This window comes from Lissotriton helveticus, chromosome 1_1 (genome assembly GCF_964261635.1).
Source record: "Lissotriton helveticus chromosome 1_1, aLisHel1.1, whole genome shotgun sequence".
In the NCBI taxonomy this organism is placed as follows: domain Eukaryota; kingdom Metazoa; phylum Chordata; class Amphibia; order Caudata; family Salamandridae; genus Lissotriton; species Lissotriton helveticus.
The window spans coordinates 2,062,607,220-2,062,630,803 of NC_136057.1; the positions used below are offsets into that span (position 1 = coordinate 2,062,607,220).

The 23,584-nt window shown below is 38.4% G+C and overlaps 1 protein-coding gene across 1 annotated transcript in view; it reads right to left on the reverse strand.

Annotated features, from left to right (window-relative positions):
• The window catches only part of MIGA1 (mitoguardin 1), a 694,793-nt gene that overhangs the window by 267,410 nt on the left and 403,799 nt on the right, over positions 1 to 23,584 (reverse strand). The window contains exons 9-11 of the mRNA XM_078659267.1: positions 21,971 to 22,089; positions 21,043 to 21,115; positions 10,374 to 10,460 (exon numbers count right to left, since the gene is read on the reverse strand). Of these exons, the coding sequence (XP_078515393.1) occupies positions 10,374 to 10,460; positions 21,043 to 21,115; positions 21,971 to 22,089 (279 nt within the window). The remainder of the gene's footprint in view (positions 1 to 10,373; positions 10,461 to 21,042; positions 21,116 to 21,970; positions 22,090 to 23,584) is intronic.

Sequence of the window (23,584 nt, forward strand, 5' to 3'; positions counted from 1 at the left end):
TTAATATTTTATTGAAGACACTACACATAACCTGCTTTTGAAGGTGTCTTTATTTTTAAATTAAACGGTTTACCTTTTTACTTTTTATTAATTATAAATTTTAAAAATAAATGTTTATATTTCCATAGGCTCAAGCAGGTCAGCTTCCCATCCTATGTCATATAATTCGGACAAATCTGCATCCTCATCACGCTCTTCTTCATCCTCAGGATTTAAATTATCCAAGGGATCAACATCCACTGATGTTTCAATTACAAGTTCAATGATGAGGTCAAAATCAACTGATTGCAGATTGTCGCTCATGTTGAGGTTGTCTTTATCTTTAAAGAAAGATAACAACAATGAGATGTTGCAGAGTAAGAGACAAATCTCAGAGATTATAATAGTAAAATTGTTTAACAAGAGTAACATTTTGCAGCTATTATTTAGCCATGTCCAGCGATGCTGAGCAGGTGAAGCCTATGTCTAATTTTTCACTGAACAGGACTCATCTCTTCTTAACCTTGGATAAGCCTCACCGACTCTGTGTCCCCTGCACATACTTAAATGTAAAGGGGCAGATTTATGATAAATGGCACATCCCCAGGCATGCACCAGTTAACGTGCACCACTGCTCTGCCACCCATGGTGTGCCGCATTTACAATCAGATAGGAAAAACCTGCGTCAAAACCCTGCGCCTGCTTGAAGCAGGCATAGGTCTTGACGCAACATTGTGGAGATGGTGCACCCCTGAGCGTTGCTGGAGCTGCATCGCACTTGCGATACAACTCCAGCAATGCGCCACCTTAACGGCACAGATGCGTCACGCATCTGTGCCATTTTTGCCCCATGCTGCGCCGCATTGTAAATGCAGCACACCATGGGTGGCGGAACAGCGGCGCAGGATGACTGGCACATCCCTGGTGATGCGCCAGTCATCATAAATCTATCCCTAAGCTTCTTATCTTGTTAGAGATGAACTGCCATATGTATCATCAAAATATTTTGCATTTCCTAAATAGCGAATTTTAAGGAATAAATAGCGATTCTTTACCATTCCTAATTTGCGATGAGCAAATTGCTAATTGCAAGTTACCCATTCATTTCCATGGGCTAGGAGGCTCAAAGGAATGAAGGTTTAATTTGCGATTAGCAATTTGCTCATCACAAATTAGGAATTTTTCCAAGGGTGCAGGGGTGTCTCAAGAACACCCTGCTGCACCCCTGAAAAAGAAATTTGGGGGCATATGGCACACATACATGCCCTAAGGGCATGTGTTGGCGTCATATGGGACCTTTTGTTTTTTTTAAAAAAAGCTTTTTGAAAAGAATTCACAAATTACCACCAATTTACCACAATAGTTTCCAAATCCTTAATGTCATTTTTTACATATTTTTTGTTTGATACATTGCATTTAAGTAGTCACAAAATTTGCAAATCCTTCAGTGCAATTGCAAAATAAGGAATAGCAAATTTTGCTACTCCTTATTTTGCATCAAACTTGTTTGATACATACCATTTGTCTAATTAACATTCGCAAAGGCCGAAATTCGTAGAATTTTGATCTTTGCGAATGCTAATTAGCTTGATACATATGGCCCCAAGTGAGGCCTGTCTTGCGACATGGTGCATCTTTTGCATCACTGCTGCATCGGTTTCATGTGGTACGTTTTTTTTACACCATGACATATCTGCCTAAATGCATCAATTTGTAATGTTGTCGCCTCATAGCAAATCTTTTGCACCGCCGCTGCATCATAAAAGTGACGCACAGTGGCACAAAAGAGGCATATACCTATCATAAATCTGTCCCTAGCATTTTAAATGATTAATCCAGGATGACGATAAGGTGTGGCCTATCCAGAGGTTTGTTTAAGGTGAGGCCTACTCAGGATTGCAGATTAAAGTTACGCTTGATGAAGAATACAGAGGAGATAATACATGTAAAGGCCTACCAATGAAGTAAGTAATGTGCACTTTATTGCGCCAGTCATCATAAATGTATCCCTAAGCTTCTTATCTTGTTACAGATGAACCACCATATGTACCATCAAACTATTTTGCATTTCCTAAATAGCAAATTTTAAGGAATAAATAGCAATTCTTTACCATTCCTAATTTGCAATGAGCAAATTGCTAATTGCAAATTAGCACCGCCGCTGCATCATAAAAGTGATGCACAGTGGCACAAAAGAGGCATACACCTATCATAAATCTGTCCCTAGCATTTTAAATGATTAATCCAGGATGACAATAAGGTGTGGCCTATCCAAAGGTTTGTTTAAGTTGAGGCCTACTCAGGATTGCAGATTAAAGTTACGCTTGATGAAGAATACAGAGGAGATAATACATGTAAAGGCCTACCAATGAAGTAAGTAATGTCCACTTTATTGCGCCAGTCATCATAAATGTATCCCTAAGCTTCTTATCTTGTTACAGATGAACCACCATATGTACCATCAAACTATTTTGCATTTCCTAAATAGCAAATTTTAAGGAATAAATAGCAATTCTTTACCATTCCTAATTTGCAATGAGCAAATTGCTAATTGCAAATTAGCACCGCCGCTGCATCATAAAAGTGACGCACAGTGGCACAAAAGAGGCATACACCTATCATAAATCTGTCCCTAGCATTTTAAATGATTAATCCAGGATGACAATAAGGTGTGGCCTATCCAAAGGTTTGTTTAAGTTGAGGCCTACTCAGGATTGCAGATTAAAGTTACGCTTGATGAAGAATACAGAGGAGATAATACATGTAAAGGCCTACCAATGAAGTAAGTAATGTCCACTTTATTGCGCCAGTCATCATAAATGTATCCCTAAGCTTCTTATCTTGTTACAGATGAACCACCATATGTACCATCAAACTATTTTGCATTTCCTAAATAGCAAATTTTAAGGAATAAATAGCAATTCTTTACCATTCCTAATTTGCAATGAGCAAATTGCTAATTGCAAATTACCCATTCATTTCCATGGGCTAGGAGGCTCATAGGAATGAAGGTTGCAATTTGCGATTAGCAATTAGCTCATCACAAAATAGGAATTTTTTCAAGCGTGCAGGGGTATCTCAAGAACACCCTGCTGCACCCCTGAAAAAGAAATTTGGGGGCATATGGCACACATACATGCCCTAAGGGCATGTATGGGCGTCATATGGGACCTTTTGTTTTTTAGAAAAAAATGCTTTTTGAAAAGAATTTGCAAATTACCACAAACTAGAAGTTGGTGGTAGTTTCCAAATCCTTAATATCATTTTTTACATATTTTTTGTTTGATACATTGCATTTAAGGACTCGCAAAATTTGCAAATCCTTCAGTGCAATCGCAAAATAAGGAATAGCAAATTTTGAATTAAGGACATTTTAAGTCATTTCCACATGTGCAGTGTTTTCAAATTATGATTTGAAAATCGTTTTGGGGGAAAAGTAATGGTTTGCAAATTTATGACAGGGACATAATGGTGTATGCTTCTCTATAAGGCATTTCAGTGTCTCTGATGTCATTTTTCCCATATTACATTATAAGACCTTTCCCCATGGAGCACATTCCTTGTAAATATGCTCCCACCTGTGCATGGCGAATTTAGATTTTGACTGTTTGAGTCACATAGCCATGTTAAAAGTGACCCAAAAAAATTGCAAACGTTTTAAAAAAACACATTCATGTGTCTTAAGGACATTTTAAGTCATTTCCCCATGGACAGTGTTTTCTAAGTGGCGCAAAAGAGGCATACACCTATCATAAATCTGTCCCTAGCATTTTAAATGATTAATTCAGGATGACAATAAGATGTGGCCTATCCAGAGGTTTGTTTAAGGTGAGGCCTACTCAGGATTGCAGATTAAAGTTACGCTTGATGAAGAATACAGAGGACATAATACATGTAAAGCTCTACCAATGAAGTAAGTGATGTCCACTTCATTGCGCCAGTCATCATAAATGTATCCCTAAGCTTCTTATCTTGTTAGAGATGAACCGCCATTTGTATCATCATACTATTTTGCATTTCTTAAATAGCGAATTTTAAGGAATAAATAGCGATTCTTTACCATTCCTAATTTGCAATGAGCAAATTGCTAATTGCAAATTACCCATTCATTTCCATGGGCCAGGAGGCCCATAGGAATGAAGGTGCAATTTGCGATTAGCAATTAGCTCATCGCAAATTAGGAATTTTTCCAAAGGTGCAGGGGTGTCTCAAGAACACCCTGCTGCACCCCTGAAAAAGAAATTTGGGGGCATATGGCGCACATAAATTTTAACAACATTCCTTTACCTCAAAAACGATTTTCAAATCATAATTTCAAAACACTGCACATGGGAAAATTACTTAAAATGTCCTTAAGACACATAAAAGCGTTTTTTGATTGCCTTTGCAGCATGTTTGTATCACTTTTAACATGGCTATGTAACACAAACATTCAAAATCTAAATTTGCCATGCACAGGTGGGAGCATATTTACAAGCAATTTGCGCCACAGAGAAAGGTCTTACATTAAAATGGGAAAAATAACATCAGGGACAGTCAATTGCCTTATAAAGAAGCATACACCATTATGTCCTTGTCATAAATTTAAAAACAATTCCTTTTCCCCAAAAACGATTTTCAAATCATAATTTCAAAACACTGCACATGGGAAAATGACTTAAAATGTCCTTAAGACCCATGAAAGCGTTTTTTGATTGCCTTTCCAGCATGGTTGGGTCACTTTTAACATGGCTATGTAACACAAACATTTAAAATCTAAATTTACCATGCACAGGTGGGAGCATATTTACAAGCAAATTGCGCCACAGAGAAAGGTCTTACATTAAAATGGGAAAAATAACATCAGGGACAGTCAATTGCCTTATAAAGAAGCATACACCATTATGTCCTTGTCATAAATTTAAAAACAATTCCTTTTCCCCAAAAACGATTTTCAAATCATAATTTCAAAACACTGCACATGGGAAAATTACTTAAAATGTCCTTAAGACACATAAAAGCGTTTTTTGATTGCCTTTGCAGCATGTTTGTATCACTTTTAACATGGCTATGTAACACAAACATTCAAAATCTAAATTTTCCATGCACAGGTGGGAGCATATTTACAAGCAATTTGCGCCACATAATTCATAATTTTCTCCTTAAAGCACACTATTCTCTATCTAAATTAAAGAAATATTTTCTCACCTTAGCAAATACTTTGAGTTTGAAAACAGTCTCAGAAACACACCAATTTGTCTTCAGCAGAGCAAAAGGTATGCACTCCAGAGTCTGCAGCTATCAAAAGCACAGAAATGCTGTAATTCTTCACACATATCTCTCATGTCACCCAATCAAAACTCTTCCCTCACTTTTTTTCAAATGAAAACCCATCCCCCCTCTGCCCTTTCTGCCTTTTCTGCATGGCAACCACCTCTTGGAAGACCTCTGTTGTTTGCAAGTTCACACAACAATGTTGCAATTGAACTCTGAACTCTCAGTGCACCTGCATATCCAGTGCATTCTTTCATTTAATGATTTTTTATTGACCACTCAAAATACATCTTTCAAAGAACACATCCGTGCACCCTAACTTTCTGTTTTCAGCAATCAAAATCCACCAATCACTGTTACTGCTTCATGAACACAGAAACTCCACAGTTTTTTTCATTTTACACTCTCATTTTTTCAACTGCCATTTCATTGCCACACTTCATCTGACTGCAGGAGAACCTTCTCTCACCATGTTTTCTGTCTGGATTGTTGGACATAGTTATATTCACTGGGCTCAAAGGTACGTTGAAAACAGGAATTTACCTAACCTCAATTTACAAGATGTGGAAATTAAGTGGTTTGGCCACAGAGGATTAAAATGTCACCAATTGATACCATTGGTGAAAACCTTTATGCATTTGCCCAAACCTGACCTGTTAATTGTGCACTGTGGAGGTAATGACTTGGGCACTTTGACTGGTGTAGGTCTGGAAATGCTTTTAAAGGACACCTTTGAGCAATTAATGGCACTTTTTCCTCAGACTGCCTTGGTATATTCAAATATATGCCAAAGACAGAAATGGAGGTGGTCCAAGCAATTTTGTCCACAAATTGAGAAGTCGAGGAAGCATGTAAACAAATCTGTTTCAGCTTACATGAGAGACCATGGAATGGGCTCCCTGTACAACAATAACTTGCGTTACTACATGCAAGATATCTACAGAGGAGATGGAGTTCACTTCTCAGATGAGGGCAACAGAATTTTCACTCTGAATTTAAGAATGTGCATTGGTACCTACTTATAAGTACCTAAATGTACCATAAACCCAAAAGCTCTTCTCAGAGCTACCCTACATCTAATCACTCACAATTATTATTTTACTCTAACATTTTTCACTAATTTTCAACAAAGTACGCGAACCGGGAGCTAACCTCGCGAAATTTTTTAAAAAAATGTTTTTTTTCGCACATATAAGCCTCCTCAGCCACCCTCACAAAACCTAGGGGGTCAAGATAACTCTACCGTGCCCCCTTCTACCCATTCTGAACATTATTTGCCCTCCATCTTGTATCTTAATTCGACCGAAACACAAAATGGTGGACTCCCGGAACGCTTAAGGTCCGCGAACCGAGGCGCTCAACGGTTCGCGTACCGGGTCGCTCCCTGGGAAGCGCACCATCAAAAAAGGTGGGAAAGTAGTTCACAGAAAAGCCACTGGAGACAATTTCACCAAATATAGATTAGCTCATACTACATACCAATCCCTACCATTTTCACAAATTTGATTGGAATTCCATTTAGTCATTTAGCCTGTAGACCTCTCTAAATACCCTGAGGTAAATTACTTCACAAAACACATCTGAAGTGTTGGAATTGACAACCAATGAAAATGTTACTTTCATTTTCTACTTTTTTTACCTGACATTTCATTGGTTATATACCTGAATATATATAAAGGAAGAGAAGAAAACACAGCCATTTTGACTACTACTTCTTGCTGTACATTTCAATAGTATTTTCACTAATTCCTTCAACTTCTTTCTAAAGGTAAGTTTTTATTTTTAAAACTGAAGTATATAGTACACTATAAGTTAATATGGTAAACTTTTTCTGATAGATATATACTATCCCTCTGTAGTAGTTATAGATTTAGAGAGACTTCTCTGTTATAGTTATGGATGGAGTTAGGCTTCTCTTGTATAATTATGAATTTACTTACGTTAAATCACATACACTTTTTTATATTCCTACTTCCACTCTGATACTATACACTGCCCAAAGATAAACTCACTGATAAAAAATACCTATCTAAAATTATTCCCAACATTGCCCTATCTCTACTAATATATATGTTTTTAATCCAAATTTCAGGCAAAATGGAAGGCGAAAACCAAGTTTCTTTTGAAATGGACCTGCAAGAGAGCAGCCAAGAATTGATTGATACAATTGATCAAATTGAATTTTTCGATGAAACTTGGGACAATGAACTACTGCAATGTGTACAAGCAGTAGATAACCTCCTTGCAAATGAGGACATTTTACACCCTCAGAGACTACAATGTATATTCCATGATAATTATGAAATTTCTGACAATGAAATGTTAGAAAGTTTAATAAATTATGAAACACAATCACAATAAAAAAAAATGCTTAAAAAATAAAGAAAATAAAAAATAATCAACAAAACCAACAATCAATTGACATACTGCATTTGAAAAGTCTCATTCATTTTTCATTGCAGTACGCTGCCCAGAACGCTTCCCGGTTCGCGGACCGGGCGCTACCCACGAAAAAAAACAAAAAAAATATTTATTTATTTTTGCCCCGCGGGGCCCTTTTAAAGCCTCCACATTAAACCTAGGGGATCAGGGAGGATCTACTATGCCCCCTTATGGTTATTTCCACCTTTGTTTTGGCCTCCTCTTGTCTCTCAATCCTACCGAGAGACAAGATGGCGGCCGCTCCGGACTGTTTAGAATGTTGACAGACACCGGAGAGCCAATCAGCTTCGCTACGCGAAGTTCCGTTACGCGAAAAGTACGCGAACTGGAGCGCTGCCCGGTCCGCTGTTACAGATATATATCTTTTTTTAAACGTTAATTTCTCAAAATCCACTGAAGCACATATATTGAGACCTACAAAAGGCACATCGGGCTACCAGTCCCTACAATTTTGCCAAGTTTCGTGCAAATCCATTCAGCCGTTCGGGCTAAAAGTGAGGCCAACCGCCCTATGGAAAACTCAATGTTAAAAACACGTTTTGGGACCCCCCTTTTTTCTCGGCCCCCCCTGGACGAACCCCCCCAAATTTTCAGGGGCTGCTCAGAAACAAAATGTGCCATTTTCCAGAAAATTTCAGCCAATTCCGTCCACAAACGCCAAAGTTATTAGACATAGAATTTTCAAAAATCCCATAGGGAAAAAATCCTAACTATATATACCTACTGGCGACCGCCAGTAGGTAATATATATATATATATATATATATATATATATATATATATATATATATGTAGCACTAATAGAAAACAGTGTGCTGTTTTTGCACTTTTACTGATAAGAATCTGGATGTCTCAATGATGATTCACAAAGTATGTAATAGTACCTAAAAAAGATGTCTTCTAATATTCCTTTAGAACTCCTTTACATATTCATAAGCCCAAAAATGCTTTGTGAATTAGCCCCAGTGTTTTAATAAACCTCCTCTCTCCGTAAGCAACTGAACAGTAGCATTGCACTACAGATTTCTGCTTCAAATAAATATGCAGTGCTTAAGTTAACACTATTCTGTGCATAATGATGTTTTACAATTGAATTTTCCATCTCCACTGTATCACCTGCTTATGCTCACTGTCCTTCCATAAGGAAATAACAAGAGAAGCACTAATGCTTGAGAAATGCATGAGGAAACTTTTAAATCCGCACATATAGCCAAAAATCGGAGTTTGACAACTTTTGTGTAATTCCACATATGTAGGCACAGATGAAATTATGCTGGAATGTTCACACAATTACCCATTTGCTACTGGTCAAGGGTGCCGCAAACATGATCCTTGACAACAACTGGTTCACTGGACCCCTGCCCACGCCCATGTTTTTTTTTTACCTTCACAAAGTAGAAGAGGTCCAACAGGACCCCTTCGCCTATGTAGATGGGTTACCACCCCTTTGTGTAGTGGGTAACCTATCAATGGTTTTTGACCAAAACTGCAGTTGCAACCATTGACACAAAGCATTGTGAATCACAATTTGGAAGAGAAGCGCTAAACACGCTTCTTCCTAATTGCAATTCGTTATGAAATTGTAATTCTATTTTTTGCGATTCGGTAAATACTTACTAAATCACAAAATGGTTTTGGCACATTTAAAAAAAAAAATGTAGCATTCACAAGCAATGTGATTTAGCGAATTGCAGGCTTTGTGACCGCTACATGTCTTTGTATAACTGGCCCCAAGCCTCTTCAAGGAATCCTTCCCTGTGTCTCAAATTGCAGGTTTCTCTGTACATGCACACAACGTTTCCCAGAAAATAAGGAAATATTATTCATGGATTAGATGGCTCAGGACAATAAACAACATTTACAACACATTGTTTACAACGCATGCCATTACAACGCAAGCCATTACACCGACGTGTTGTTACTTCGTATGCCATTACAACGCAAGTTGTTACAATGACTTGTAGGGGGCAGAAGGTGTTGGATTTGTTGGATTTTCAATCCAACACCTTCCCTAATGTTGCACACACTGGAGATGGAATAGTAAATTATACTATTCCAAACTCCAGCACCCCCCCTATAGCAAGTCGTTGTGATGACTTGCATTGTAATGGCATGTGTTGTAAATGCATGCGTTGTAACAAATGCTATTCCTCAGGACAGTGCGCAAGGTGAAGCAGTGGAATTCCTTTAACATTCAAGTATAGGTCTTAGGGCTATATAAGGTGACATGCTCCACAGAATCTAGGTGTGATTTCTGATTTTGGGCCATCTCTTCGATAGCTAGCTAAAAGGAAACTAAGTGTGAGGTTGCATATATAGTGTAATTAAGGTAAAAATGTGCATGTCGTTTCCCTTAAGTTTGGTCCTCAGGCCCAGCTTAAATAATTAAGCTGTACAAAGAGTTCCTTATACACTTACGTTTTAACCTTAATGTTCCCAGAAAGTTGGAAATATGAGAGAGCCAGAGAAGTGACTAACTGGTGTCTTTCAGGCTCCGTTGCAATAAATAATACTTTTTGTTAAACTTAGCTACACATCCTTTCCCAGGCTAATGTTGATTTCAATTCAATTATACCTGTAATATATCTCCACTAAGCAAAATACAGTAGGAGTTGCTAGGCCATGTCAGTTTTTACTTTGAAATCTAACAGCGGGGTTCAATAAAAGCTGAAAATAGGAAAAATCACACTTTGCTATACCTTTCTAGCCTTCGCAATCAAAGTAGAGAGCACCTTTCTTGCAGTTTCCACCAGGAATATCCTATTGGACGACTCTGAAAGAATTAGCTGAAAAAATAAAAAGAAAGCACAGGACAACGGCATTGTTTGAACGCAAGTCGCGCAGTATTTCAAACAGTATTTAGAGATAAAGTTTTGAGAAACAGCTTTGAGCTGGCATGACAAAAATACCATGTAAATAGCTTCAGCGTGCAATTAGATATGACATCCTCACTTGTCAGCGTTATCGAGATACCACAGATTCCTACTGAGCGGAGGCAAGATTGGAGAAACACTGATGCTTTCTAATGTGGCAGCTCACTGCCAAGAAGCCACTCCTTCAAATAACTAGTTTACACAAATTCCACTGGACATGAAAAAAGTATCAAGTACCAAATTACAAAACTATCAGTAAATAAAGGCAACTGGTTTGTTTCCTCTCAAATTTGGCATGTCCACACCCTTTACGAAAATGTACGTTTTGACAGTGGTCATCTAAAATATGAGTAATTGCCAGAAACCTCGACAATTAATTTTAAACATTTTGCCCATTCCAGCCTTCTATCACAGGCTATTTAAATTTTTTCCAAAAGTGATTTTTAAATCTATTAACATACAAACTTGTAATGGCATTTAGGATAAACATTATTTCCACATTTCATTTTTAACGTTTGTCACCATATCAACATAAAGCTACAACATGGATGCTGAGCCAAAGCCTCTATACCATCTGGTATGCATGCAATCTATGACAACCACGGAAGAAGAACAAAAAAGTGGAGTGCCATATCCTACCGTCACAATTATATATGTTCTCTTTCATGTTCGCCATACAACACTACGACATCATTCACTTAGATAGACAGACCAACAGAGGATGGACTCCAGGACAGGAGGTTCCATTACCGTTTTAAAAGAAGAAATGGCATGCACGTGCAGAGGTTTTTTGAGTGGCACATGTAGGATTATTGCCTCCACATAACTTGAAACCAACCCAACTCCTTGCCCTATGATTAAACTACTCAGCTTTACCCCCTCCCTCCAAGTCATAACAACGGTTTCTAGTCCTGCGCTTTAGTATGATATTCAAAAACATTCTGGGTGTTGTAGTCAAGTTTTGCTTCCATTGAACTAATTAGACAAACACACTTGCAATCAATGGCTTTTAGATGGAACATGCACGATTGAAGATAGTAAGAATAAAAAAACAAAAGGAAGGTACACTACATAAACAGTCGAGAGAGAAGTGAATTCTTTGAAGGTTCTTCTTTTTATTGGATAACAACAGCGGCACACAGCCAACGCGTTTCGTTAGACAGTGCCAAGGAAACTTCGTCAGGGCTGCAAATAATTATAAAAACACATAAATATACAAATATATGGACTATAACAAAACAGAAAAGTATACCATATATCACATTAAGATAGTCATCAACAGAGACACTGGCAAAGGAAGAGATACAAAACTACAATCATACAAAAACAGTGCTTTAAAAAGGCCAAACACATATTATAATCACAGTAAAAGAAAGGAAAATTACACCTTATGTTTGGATAAGTCTAATACAGATTGTCACACATTGTACTATTTCTAGTTTCAAATAGCATGATTGGGCCCAAGGGCCCTACATATGCAACTAACTGGGGCAAAACTGTCAATCCTTTTGTGAATGTATACAGAGAAAACGGACTATTATACATCGGAAAGACTAACATCACAAAACAATACGTTTAAAAATTATGGTGGGAATATATGAGAATTACAGTCATAGAAAAAAGAAGGTAAACATATGAAGAAGGCTCATTGCATCTGTAACAAAACTTATATATAAACACATATAATATAACAGAAAATGAGAATATCAGGTGTATGGCACGGAAATAAATAAAAAGCAACGTAAATACGGGAAGAAGAAGAAACGGAAAAAAGGTGGGGAAAAGAAGCAAGAAATCACTTAAAAATGGAGGAAAAGAGAAGAAAGGAGCGATAGATACAATCCACTGACTTCGTGCAAAAACACACTGGACCCATGAATCCTTTTAAAAAAATTACTAAAGCTTAACATACCCTAATATGAGAAAAATCTTAATAAAAGAATCATAAAGATAGTAATAGATACCGGCCTCACCTAATTGTCTGGTTTGTGGACTTCTTGCAGTCGTACCCGAGGACGGTAAGAGTCCGTATTTATGTCGAAAGATTTGTCAAATGACAAGTAATTTCATCATCCTGGCAATGTATATCTAAATAAAAAAGTGACAAAGGTTCAATTAAGAGTATCCAAAAAGAAAAGCAGAAATATGCCCTGCAAGGAGTGAAAAATCATGCTCACCCGATAGTCAGTAGTCCTATCGGTATATTTTTATGGAGACATGTTAAAAACAAACATGGTTTCGTCGTGCTGAAAAACAAGAAGTCATAAATAGTACAAGGACAGCAGAATACGTCCAGGGTAGGTTTGGGGACATTTGCTCAGGTAGCGAGCAAAGAGGAGAGAGCCTCTCTCCATATCCGTATAATAACCATTAATGAAAGGGGAGAAATGAGGGCCAAAATGTTATTTAGATTTTGGTCCTTCCCATAGTAACGTTAACCCCACCCTTCTTAAAGGGGTTTGTTAGATCAGCGAGAGTTCTCACCTTAGTAAGGTAATTCTTTGCCGCTCCTGATTAGTATTAGGTAACAGTGGGTGAATATAATAATACACCTCTGCTAAGTGACGGACTCCTCAGACGACCTACTAATACACAGTAATGAAAGAAACACAAAAAGAGATACCATGTATTGAGAATCTTTTGATTGTGTGGAACGAAAACAACAATAATCAGCAGGGACACTAAATAGGATCAAGGGATCAGAAAACGTTTTACATAATAACAGTAATCTCCATAAATTAGTGAGCTTAATGAGCCTCCGAAGATACGCTAAATGAAGAATAAAACAAGCATTATGAACTAAAAGGAACATGGTCAAGTTCCGGAATATCCCAAATAAGTACACCAGTAACCTACCAGGTCATCACACCGCAAAGCTTCCCATTAAAGTCGACGTACAGGTCAATATTCAATAACCAGTCTAGAGAGTAAAATTGTAAATAGAAACATGTTACATATGAAATCTCAACATGAAAGTAATCAGATTTAGTCCCTTGCTTAAACCTCTAGTAGTCGCCAAAGACATGTGCAAGCAGTCGAGGCAGCAGGCCCAGAGTTATCCAGATTAGTCAAAAGAAAGACCCGGCTACGTGCGCGCCCCCATAGTGTGCCAACGCGTAGAACACATTAGCCGCTATGCAGTGTCCTGTTGTCCGACAACCACAGGACACGCCACCAGGCATGCAGTATGAATAATCCAATGATGCGAGTGCCTGACCCAATTGCATCGATGTAAAGGGAAAATAATAAGCAATAGTCCTGCGTCCCCGATAATCCAATGGTGCGAGTGCCTGGCCCAATTGCAGCGAAGTAATGGGGAAGTAACAAGCAATAGTCCCACATCCCCGACTGGCACTTACCAGAGCTTCCATGGTAAGAAGTGGACTTACCTTCTAGCGCAGATAATGAAAACAGACAGGAGTCGTATGCCTCCATGTTAGTTGAAATAAATACACGGCACCATGCGCATCACCACTCCCACTGATAGTCGAAAATTAAGACAAACTAAGGCGACCGTGGTAGCCTCGACCGGGCAGTGTAATTTTATATCTCACACATAATTATTATTAGAGCCATAATAGGCAGATGAAAAAGAGTACTAAAAAGATATCCCCTTGAAAATAACTAACGAGCACTCTCGCCAGAAGTGAAACTACCGGCATAACTAATGTGTTGCCGGCGGCCATATTTGAAGGGTAAAAACCTGGGCAATGTTGAAAGGGTAAAGAGAAAAGGCGATACAGCAGAGGGACTTTATCTGAGAGCAGAAACGCAAAGGAAATGATAAAGTCGGACAGACATATCAAACTGGCACCATAGTAGCTTATAGGTATATTAAAGTGCCCAGCATTATCACCATCATACAATTCAAAGAAATAATAAATCAAGAATGTAACATAATAAAAAAAAATAAAAAATCAAAATCAAAAATTTATCATGTTATATTGGGTGCGATCGATATCAAAAAACTAAAGGTATGGCAGTTGCATCGACAGTGGCCAAATTGAAGAAGTAAAACAGTATAGAGTTCAACCGAAGAGAAGGGGAACAGTGTGTAAGAAAAGCGGCGCAAAAACTCTAGCATATCAGCCGATTGCCTAGTAGTCACGGAAGTATTCTCAAGAAGATTAGATGTACAACTTCAAGACAGCCCCATCACGGGGGAACTCTCAGAGTAAGAAGTGGAATAAGTAAACAGCCAAACCCCCAAGTATACCTCATGATGGGTTTCAGTGATTCCGAAAATAGAGGCAATGTAAATAAATTTTACGTACATCAGAAAAAAATAGAGACCAGAGAAGGGTATAGTAATACAGACAATTTCAGTGGTTCAGCAAGGGGAAGGCATTGTCAATGCCATAGGATCACCATCGTAACTCATTGTGGTCAATCCTGTCCCACCCATACTCATGATATTATTCCTGTGGGCTAATGACAGGACTGCAGGAAAAGTAGACAAAAAAGGTGGATAACATCGTTCCCATTTTTATGTTAAAAAATAGTGTAGTTCACTATCTGTATTATGGCCATTCTGGGTCGCCCGGAGGCGACAGATCCATCTTGCCTCTCTTTGTCTAACCTCCAATTCGCGATTACCACCCCTGATCCCAGGGGGTATATGGTCGATTGCATGGAACCAGAATGAGTTATCATTTGGATGGCATTGCACATAGTGTGTAGTTATAGGATACCGTCCATCACCATTGATTATAGCCCTACGATGTTCTTGAATGCAAATTTTTAGGGGACGTACTATACTGCCTACATAGATAATGTTGCAGATGGTCATTGAAATGGTAGACATTATTCTTACCAATAACTTCTTTCTGCATAATGGAAATTGGTTCCAGCAGACTCTTGGGACCACAATGGGTTCGAAATTTGCCCCGTCATATGCATGTCTTTGCATGGGGTGGTTTGAACGCGAATATGCCTGGCACAGGTGCGCCTCCCCCTGGACTGAATATGTTGTATATTTGGGGAGGTACATCGACGATATCATTGTTCTTTGGTCAGGCAACATGGACCAAATATCGCAATACCATGCTTACTTGAATGCGAACCCTTTTAATGTCAAGTTCACAATGTGCAGTGGCCATAAAGAGATCATTTTTCTATCAAAGGTGGTACCATCCATAGCACCTTATATAGGAAGGAAACCGCCTGTAATGCGATTTTGCATGCGGACAGTGCACATTTGAGGTCAGTTATTAATAACATTCCCTCTGGTGAAATGACACGCCTAAGAAGGAACTGTAGCGAGGATAGCCTATACAATCTGAATGTTTTGGAATCAAGGAAGAAGTTCCTAAAACGGGGTTACAAAACTCAGGTGGTTGATACGGCTATTGGCAGAGCATCCACACTTAAAAGGGAAAACACTCTTAAAACAAAAGTCAGAAGGGCCTCTGAAACAGAAAGCAATAAGGTTAGATTCATCACGCAATTTAACACTAAAAGCAACTTGATCTATAGAACCCTCAAAAAGAACTGGCATCTACTGAAGGATATACCTAACCTCAGAGGCCAATTGCCAATGAATCCTGCGGTTACTTACCGTAGAGGTCGTTCCCTTCGAAATGTACTCTGTCCAAGTTATACTACGACTACTAAGACTACCTGGTTATCTGCAAAGCCTAAGGGCTTTTTCACCTGTGGCTCATGCAACATCTGCCCATTTGGCAGAAACAAATGCACTGAATTTTCATACAACACCGATAGGAAGTACAAAATTGCTGAGTTCATCAATTGCAACACCACTCATGTGGTCTACATTTTAGGGTGCAATTGCAACATTATCTATGTAGGCAGTACAGTACGTCCCCTAAAAATTTGCATTCAAGAACATCGTAGGGCTATAATCAATGGTGATGGACGGTATCCTATAACTGCACACTATATGCAATGCCATCCAAATCATAACTCATTCTGGTTCCATGCAATCAACCATATACCCCCTGGGATCAGGGGTGGTAATCGCGAATTGGAGGTTAGACAAAGAGAGGCAAGATGGATCTGTCGCCTCCGGGCGACCCAGAATGGCCATAATACAGATAGTAAACTACACTATTTTTTAACATAAAAATGGGAACGATGTTATCCACCTTTTTTGTCTACTTTCCGTGCAGTCCTGTCATTAGCCCACATGAATAATATTATGAGTATAGGTGGGACAGGATTGACCACAATGAGTTACGATGGTGATCTTATGGCATTGACAATGCCTTCCCCTTGCTGTACCACTGAAATTGTCTGTGTTACGATACCCTTCTCTGGTGACTATTTTTTATGATGTACGTAAAATTTATTTACATTGCCTCTATTTTCGGAATCACTGGAACCCATCATGAGATATACTTGGGGGTTTGGCTGTTTACTTATTCCACTTCTTACTCTGAGAGGTCCCCCGTGATGGGGCAGTCTTGAAGTTGTACATCTAATCTTCTTGAGAATACTTCCGTGAATACTAGGCAATCGGCTGATATGCTAGTGTTTTTGCACCACTTTTCTTACACACTGTTCCCCTTCTCTTTGGTTGAACTCTATACTGTTTTACTTCTTCAATTTGGCCACTGTCGATGCAACTGCCATACCATTAGTTTTTTGCTTATCGATCGCACCCAATATAACATGATACATTTTTAAAAAAATTTTTATTATGTTATATTCTTGATTTATTATTTCTTTGAATTGTGTGATGGTGATAATGCTGGGCACTTTCATATATGTATAACCTACTACAGTGCCAGTATGATATGTCTGTCTGACTTTATCATTTCCTTTGCGTTTCTGCTCTCAGATACAGTCCCTTTTCTGTATCGCCTTTTCTCTTTACCTTTTCAACATTGCCCAGGTTTTTACCCTTCCAATATGGCCACCGGCAACACAGTCCTTATGCCGGTAGTTTCACTTCTGGCGAGAGTGCCCGTTAGGTATTTTCAAGGGGATATCTTTTTAGTACTCTCTTTTTCATCTGCCTATTATGGCTCTATTAGTAATTATGTGTGAGATATAAAATGACACTACCCGGTCGAGGCTACCGCTGTCGCCTTAGTCTGTCTTCATTTTCGACTAGCAGTGGGAGTGGTGATGCACATAGTGCCGTGAATTTATTTCAACAAACATGGCGGCATACAGACTCCTGTTTTCGTTATCTGCGCTAGAAGATACGTCAATTTCTTACCATGGAAGCTCTGGTAAGTGTCGGTCGGGGATGTGGGACTATTGCTTGTTACTTCCCCATTACTTTGCTGCAATTGGGCCAGGCACTCGCACCATTGGATTATCGGGGATGCGGGACTATTGCTTGTTATTTTCCCTTTACTTCGTTGCAATTGGGTCAGGCACTTGCATCATTGGATTATTCATACCGCATGGCTGGTGGCATGTCCTGTGGTTGTCGGCCAACAGGACACTGCATAGCGGCTAATGTGTTCTACGCGATGGCACACTATGGGGGCGCGCACGTAGCTGGCTCTTTCTTTTGACTAATCTGGATAACTCGGGCCTGCTGCCTCGACTGCTTGCACACGTATTTGGCGACTACTAGAGGTTTAAGTGAGGGACTAAATCTGGTTACTATCATGTTGAGATTTCATACGTAACATGTTTCTATTTACAATTTTACTCTCTAGACTGGTTATTGAATATAGACCTGCACGTCGACTTTAATGGGAAGCTTTGGGGTGTGATGACCTGGTGGATTACTGGTGTACTTATTTGGGATATTCCGGAACCTGACCATGTTCCTTTTAGCTCATAATGCCTGTTTTATTCTTCATTTAGTGTATCTTTGGAGGCTTATTAAGCTCACTAATTTATGGAGATTACAGTTATTATGTAAAACGTTTTCTGATCCCTTGAACCTTTTTAGTGTCCCTGCTGATTATTGTTGTTTTCATTCCACACAATCAAAAGATTCTCAATACATGGTATCTCTTTTTGTGTTTCTTTCGTTACTGTGTATTAGTGGGTCGTCTGAGAAGGAGTCCGTCACTTAGCAGAGGTGTAATATTATATTCACCCACTGTAACCCAATCCTAATCAGGACCGGCAAAGAATTACCTTACTAAGGTGAGAACTCTCGCTGATCTATTGAACTCCTTTAAGAAGGGTGGGGTTAACGTTACTATGGGAATGACCAAATCTAAATAACTTTTTGGCCCTCATTTTTCCCCTTTTATTAGGGGTTATTATACGGATATGGAGAGAGGCTCTCTCCTCTTTGCTCGCTACCTGAGCAAATGTCCCCAAACCTACCTTGGACGTATTCTGCTGTTCCTTGTACTATTTATGACTTTGTTTTTCAGCACGACGAAACCATGTTGGTTTTTATCATGTCTCCATAAAAATGTACCGATAGGACTACTGTTTGACTATCGGGTGAGCATGATTTTTCACTCCTTGCACGGCATATTTCTGCTTTTCTTTTTGGATACTCTTAATTGAACCTTTGTCACTTTTTTATTTAGATATACATTGCCAGGATGATGAAATTACTTGTAATTTGACTAATCTTTCGACATGAATACGGACTCTTACCGTCCTCGGGTACGACTACAAGAAGTCCACAAACCAGACAATTAGGTGAGGTCGGTATCTATTACTATCTTTGTGATTTTTTATTAAGATTTTTCTCATATTAGGGTAGGTTAAGCTGTAGTACTTTTTAAAAAGGATTCATGGGTCCAGTGTGTTTTTGCACGAAGTCAGAGGATTGGATCTATTGCTCCTTTCTTCTCTTTTCCTCTATTTTTATGTGATTTCTCGCTTTTTTTCCCCCACCTTTTTTCCGTTTCTTCTTCTTCCCATATTTACCTTGCTTTTTATTTCTTTTCATGCCACACACCTGATATTCTCATTTTCTGTTATATTTTATGTGGTTATATATAAGTTTTGTTACAGATGCAATGAGCCTTCATATGTTTACCTTCTTTTTTCTAAGACTGTAATTCTCATATATTCCCACCCTAATTTTTAAACGTATTGTTTTGTGATGCTAGTCTTTCCGATGTATAATAGTCCGTTTTCTCTGTATAAATTCACAAAAGGATTGACAGTTTTGCCCAGTTATTTGCACATGTGGGGCCCTTGGGCCTAATCATGCTATTTGAAACTAGAAACAGTACAATCTGTGAGAATCTGTATTAGACTTATCCAAAAATAAGGTGTAATTTTCCTTTCTTTTACTGTGATTATAATATGTGTTGTGCCATTTTAAAGCACTGTTTTTGTATGATTGTAGTTTTGTATCTCTTCCTTTGCCAGTGTCTCTGTTGATGACTATCTTAATGTGGTATGTGGTATAGTTTTCTGTTTTGTTATAGTCCATATATTTGTATATTTATGTGTTTTTATAATTATTTGCAGCCCTGACGAAGCTCCCTTGGCACTGGGGAACGAAACGCGTTGGCGGTGTGACGCTGTTATCCAATGTAAAGAAGAACCTTCAAAGAATTCACTTCTCTCTCGACTGTTCATGTAGTGCACCTTCCTTTTGTTGTTTTATTCTTATTGTTTAATAGACACCTTGCAGCAGCAGGTGCCAGAAGTTGTTGCACTCATAATATTAGTTGGAAACTAAGCTAGTGATTGTGATTTACCTTGGTCTGCTGCTGTGTTCTTTCGCTGTCAAGATTGAAGACAGTGTCTGTAATTACCTGGAGTGAGGAGGTCACCTTACAACTACCAGTATCCTCTCATATGACTGGCTGTTGCCTGACGACTTTGTGTGTACAAGTGGACTCAGAAGGAGGTTAATGCTCAAATATTAATGTTTTATATGACTCAAAACTCTACATAAAATGTACACTTCAGTTAAATGTTTTAAGGTTAGGAAAAATGTGCATTTGCCCCTTTTTTGTGCAACTACTTTAAGTTTAGGTTTGCAAAATATGTCCATGCTGGTTTGTCTAAATAAGAAATGAAATCTGAATCAGCAGCCATTTCAATGTGAGTGAACTAACCAATCACTTTGGTAGATTACTTGCTTCGACAACAATAGGAAAAGCTTTGGGGAGTTGTTCCAAAAAGCATTATTCAAACTTTAAGACACCTAATATCAATATTCCCTATGTTATTTTAAAGGGGGTTGCTGTAACCAACAGAAAACTCTTTGGAAACTTGCTCCAAAATGCAAGGAACTATTTAAATTTGAAGATACCCAATTTAAAAATTCACTGCATTATTTTAAAGGGCATTGCTGCACATCAAGATGAACATCGTTTGGGCATATTTTGAGGTTCAGAAGAAACGATCTGAACCAATCACAGAACAGCCATTTTTAGTTCTTGAAATAAAGTGTAGCGCTTACAAAATACATTCCAATTGGAGGGTTTCTAGGTGCAGACATCCAACATTTGGTGTACTTTGATGTGAGGGAAATTCTTCTGCTTCTAACAATAAGCACTGGTGCCAAGCCGTGCAAAAGAGCAAAGCAGTAGTTTAACACGAAGCCACATACTGTACGCAGTTGACGAGACAACAAAACAATTACCTGAAAAGCCTGTCGAATACAATGAAGCTTAGCAAGAAAATCACTGTCGCCTAGACACTCTAACATTTCAGTCCTATGTAAAATGGAAAAAAGGTTTCCAATTAAGAGAACGCTTGCATGTGCAGGTTGGTATTTTGAAAAGGATCACCACCTTTCCCAACAATTTGTGACTAATGAACTAAAATATTTTTACGTCCCAAACTTCTCTCAAAAGTCATAAACGGGTAGTTCATACAAAAAGATGTTCTCAGCTATTAGAACGTTTAAAAAAATAAAAATAAGGTGAAATCCTCTTTATTAACAAATGATGAGCTGGCTCTAAATCCCTGTTTAATAGACCAATGTGGTAAAAGCATTACTGCATTTAGGCAGCATCAACTTACCTTCGGATTTCGAGTTCAGGCACAAAAAAGGCGGTAAGACACATCTGGCAAGCATGTTTAAATACCGTACGTGTTGTACCGCATGTTTTCCTATACCACCGTCATTTTGATGGTGTTAGTTTTCATATATTATTACTCAAATACAGGGGACATATTAGAAATCTGTTGTTGAATTGCACACATTATACCATTTGCACACTGCTTTAAATGAACATGTCAGAAGCTTAAAGAACTTGACTTTGATTAGACTTTCAGCGGCCTGGAATTATGACAAAAGCAATAACAAAACCATTTTCCTGATGTGCAAAACCTAATGCTGGGATTTGTGTAGGTAAGGAAATGTTGGCACGTCATCGACAATGGAAAAAGCAGACAGCAGGGACTCCAACATAATAACCCTTAGACGTTACCCATTCAAATGTGTTTAGTATAATGGGTCACTATGAAGTAAACGAATAACTGTTCTTAAAGTTACAAGATCTAATAGAATGCACTTATATGCACATGCCATTTTAGTTGCTCCATAAGAAAGGAGACAAACCAACCTTAAAACTCGGCAGTAAACTTTACCCTCTTCCGCAAGATGCATAGCTTCTTCATATAGTGGACAGTGGTTGAGAGAGTCCAGGCTGCTTGCACTACGCATGCCTCTTTGCTCTGAAAGCTGAAAAATATGGCAGTCATTACCTAAAAGTGTTATCCCCCAAATTTGTGATTTAATTTTCTTGGCTACGTTTTAAAAGCACTCCACATGCTTACATTCCATTGTTATCAATCATCAAGGTTATTCCCGACGGTTTGGACAACTCAATTGTAAACACTGGAAAGGCGGGTAGACGGCACAGACTTCCGTGCACCCTTTAACACATTAGTGGAAAGTCGACTATTTAGATTGAAGCTTCCATATTTATGCATCAACATCACTTGGGGAAGATACGACATTATATGTAAAGCAATCCAATCTACTTACTAAACTATGGGTAGATCTAAAAATACGTTCAGTTCATCGCAACTCATTTGCACATGTTGCTTTTCATGTGACTGGCAACCCCATTAACAGAATAGGTTCTGGCACAGCTGATGAGGAGAGTCAGTAGAATTATATGGAATGTTCAACACACCAAGATTAAGCCTTAAAATGCATATAATGTAAAGTTAGACAGAGGACAGATTTTGTCAAACCTAAGATGTCATTTTCAAGAAGCACAGTTCTTAAGGCACACCAGATGTAAATGGAACTGAGAACTTCAGGTAGAAATGTTCATCAAATAAATTACAAGAAATGGAGACGTAAAGTGAGGAATAGTGGACAAGCATTACGATGCAGAAAGAGTTCTCCTACACTTTCCCCAGATACACCAATAAATAACACAAACGAAACACTTTCAGAACATAATGAAGAACATCCTGTTTACATAATACTAATTTCAGTAACAGTATATCAGATAGATTCTTAACATAAGCAGTCCGGCAATGCAGAAACCTTAAATCGCAACACTTGACCAATCCATGAAGGGAAAATCAATAAGAATCTGGTATGCAGACAATATATTGTAATATGTGCCACTACAAAATTAAGTTTTCTTGAGTGATTTAACTAGAACATACTACTATCACCTCTTTGCGTTCAATTTTGTTTCATAATCTTAAGGAAACATTTGAAAATCTTGGCTCTTTCCAAACTAAGCTGTCTTGAGTGACACTCTGATAGGTTAGCTCTTTAGTGCCAAGAAGCTTAGGTGTTTGTGGCTTATAAACTTAGGTGTTTGTGGATTATAAGGGACTAGTCGGACCACGACTAGAAACCAGCCTTTAATTTACCAAATAATTAATGTCATCCCTTGTACTGATAAGAATTCCAGTGCAATACAGGGAGACATTTTCTTAGGGTGGCAACGTAAATGGGACTGGAATAAAGACTTGGATTTGAATTGCTAAAGGGAATGTGGGATATGGGGAACTAAATGGCACTTCTTTTGGGCATGCTGCTTGACAACTATGGACAGGAGAGGAGTCAAGAAATCCATAGGTTTCTGAAGAGAAAGGATCCCAAAAGTTTGCTTTTTTAAAGGCTCAATCCAGAGTTAAGAGGAGCAACTCTGACAAGTATCTCCCAAGTGTGCTTATAGCATTCGCCAACAAGTGCAAGTGAATTTAAT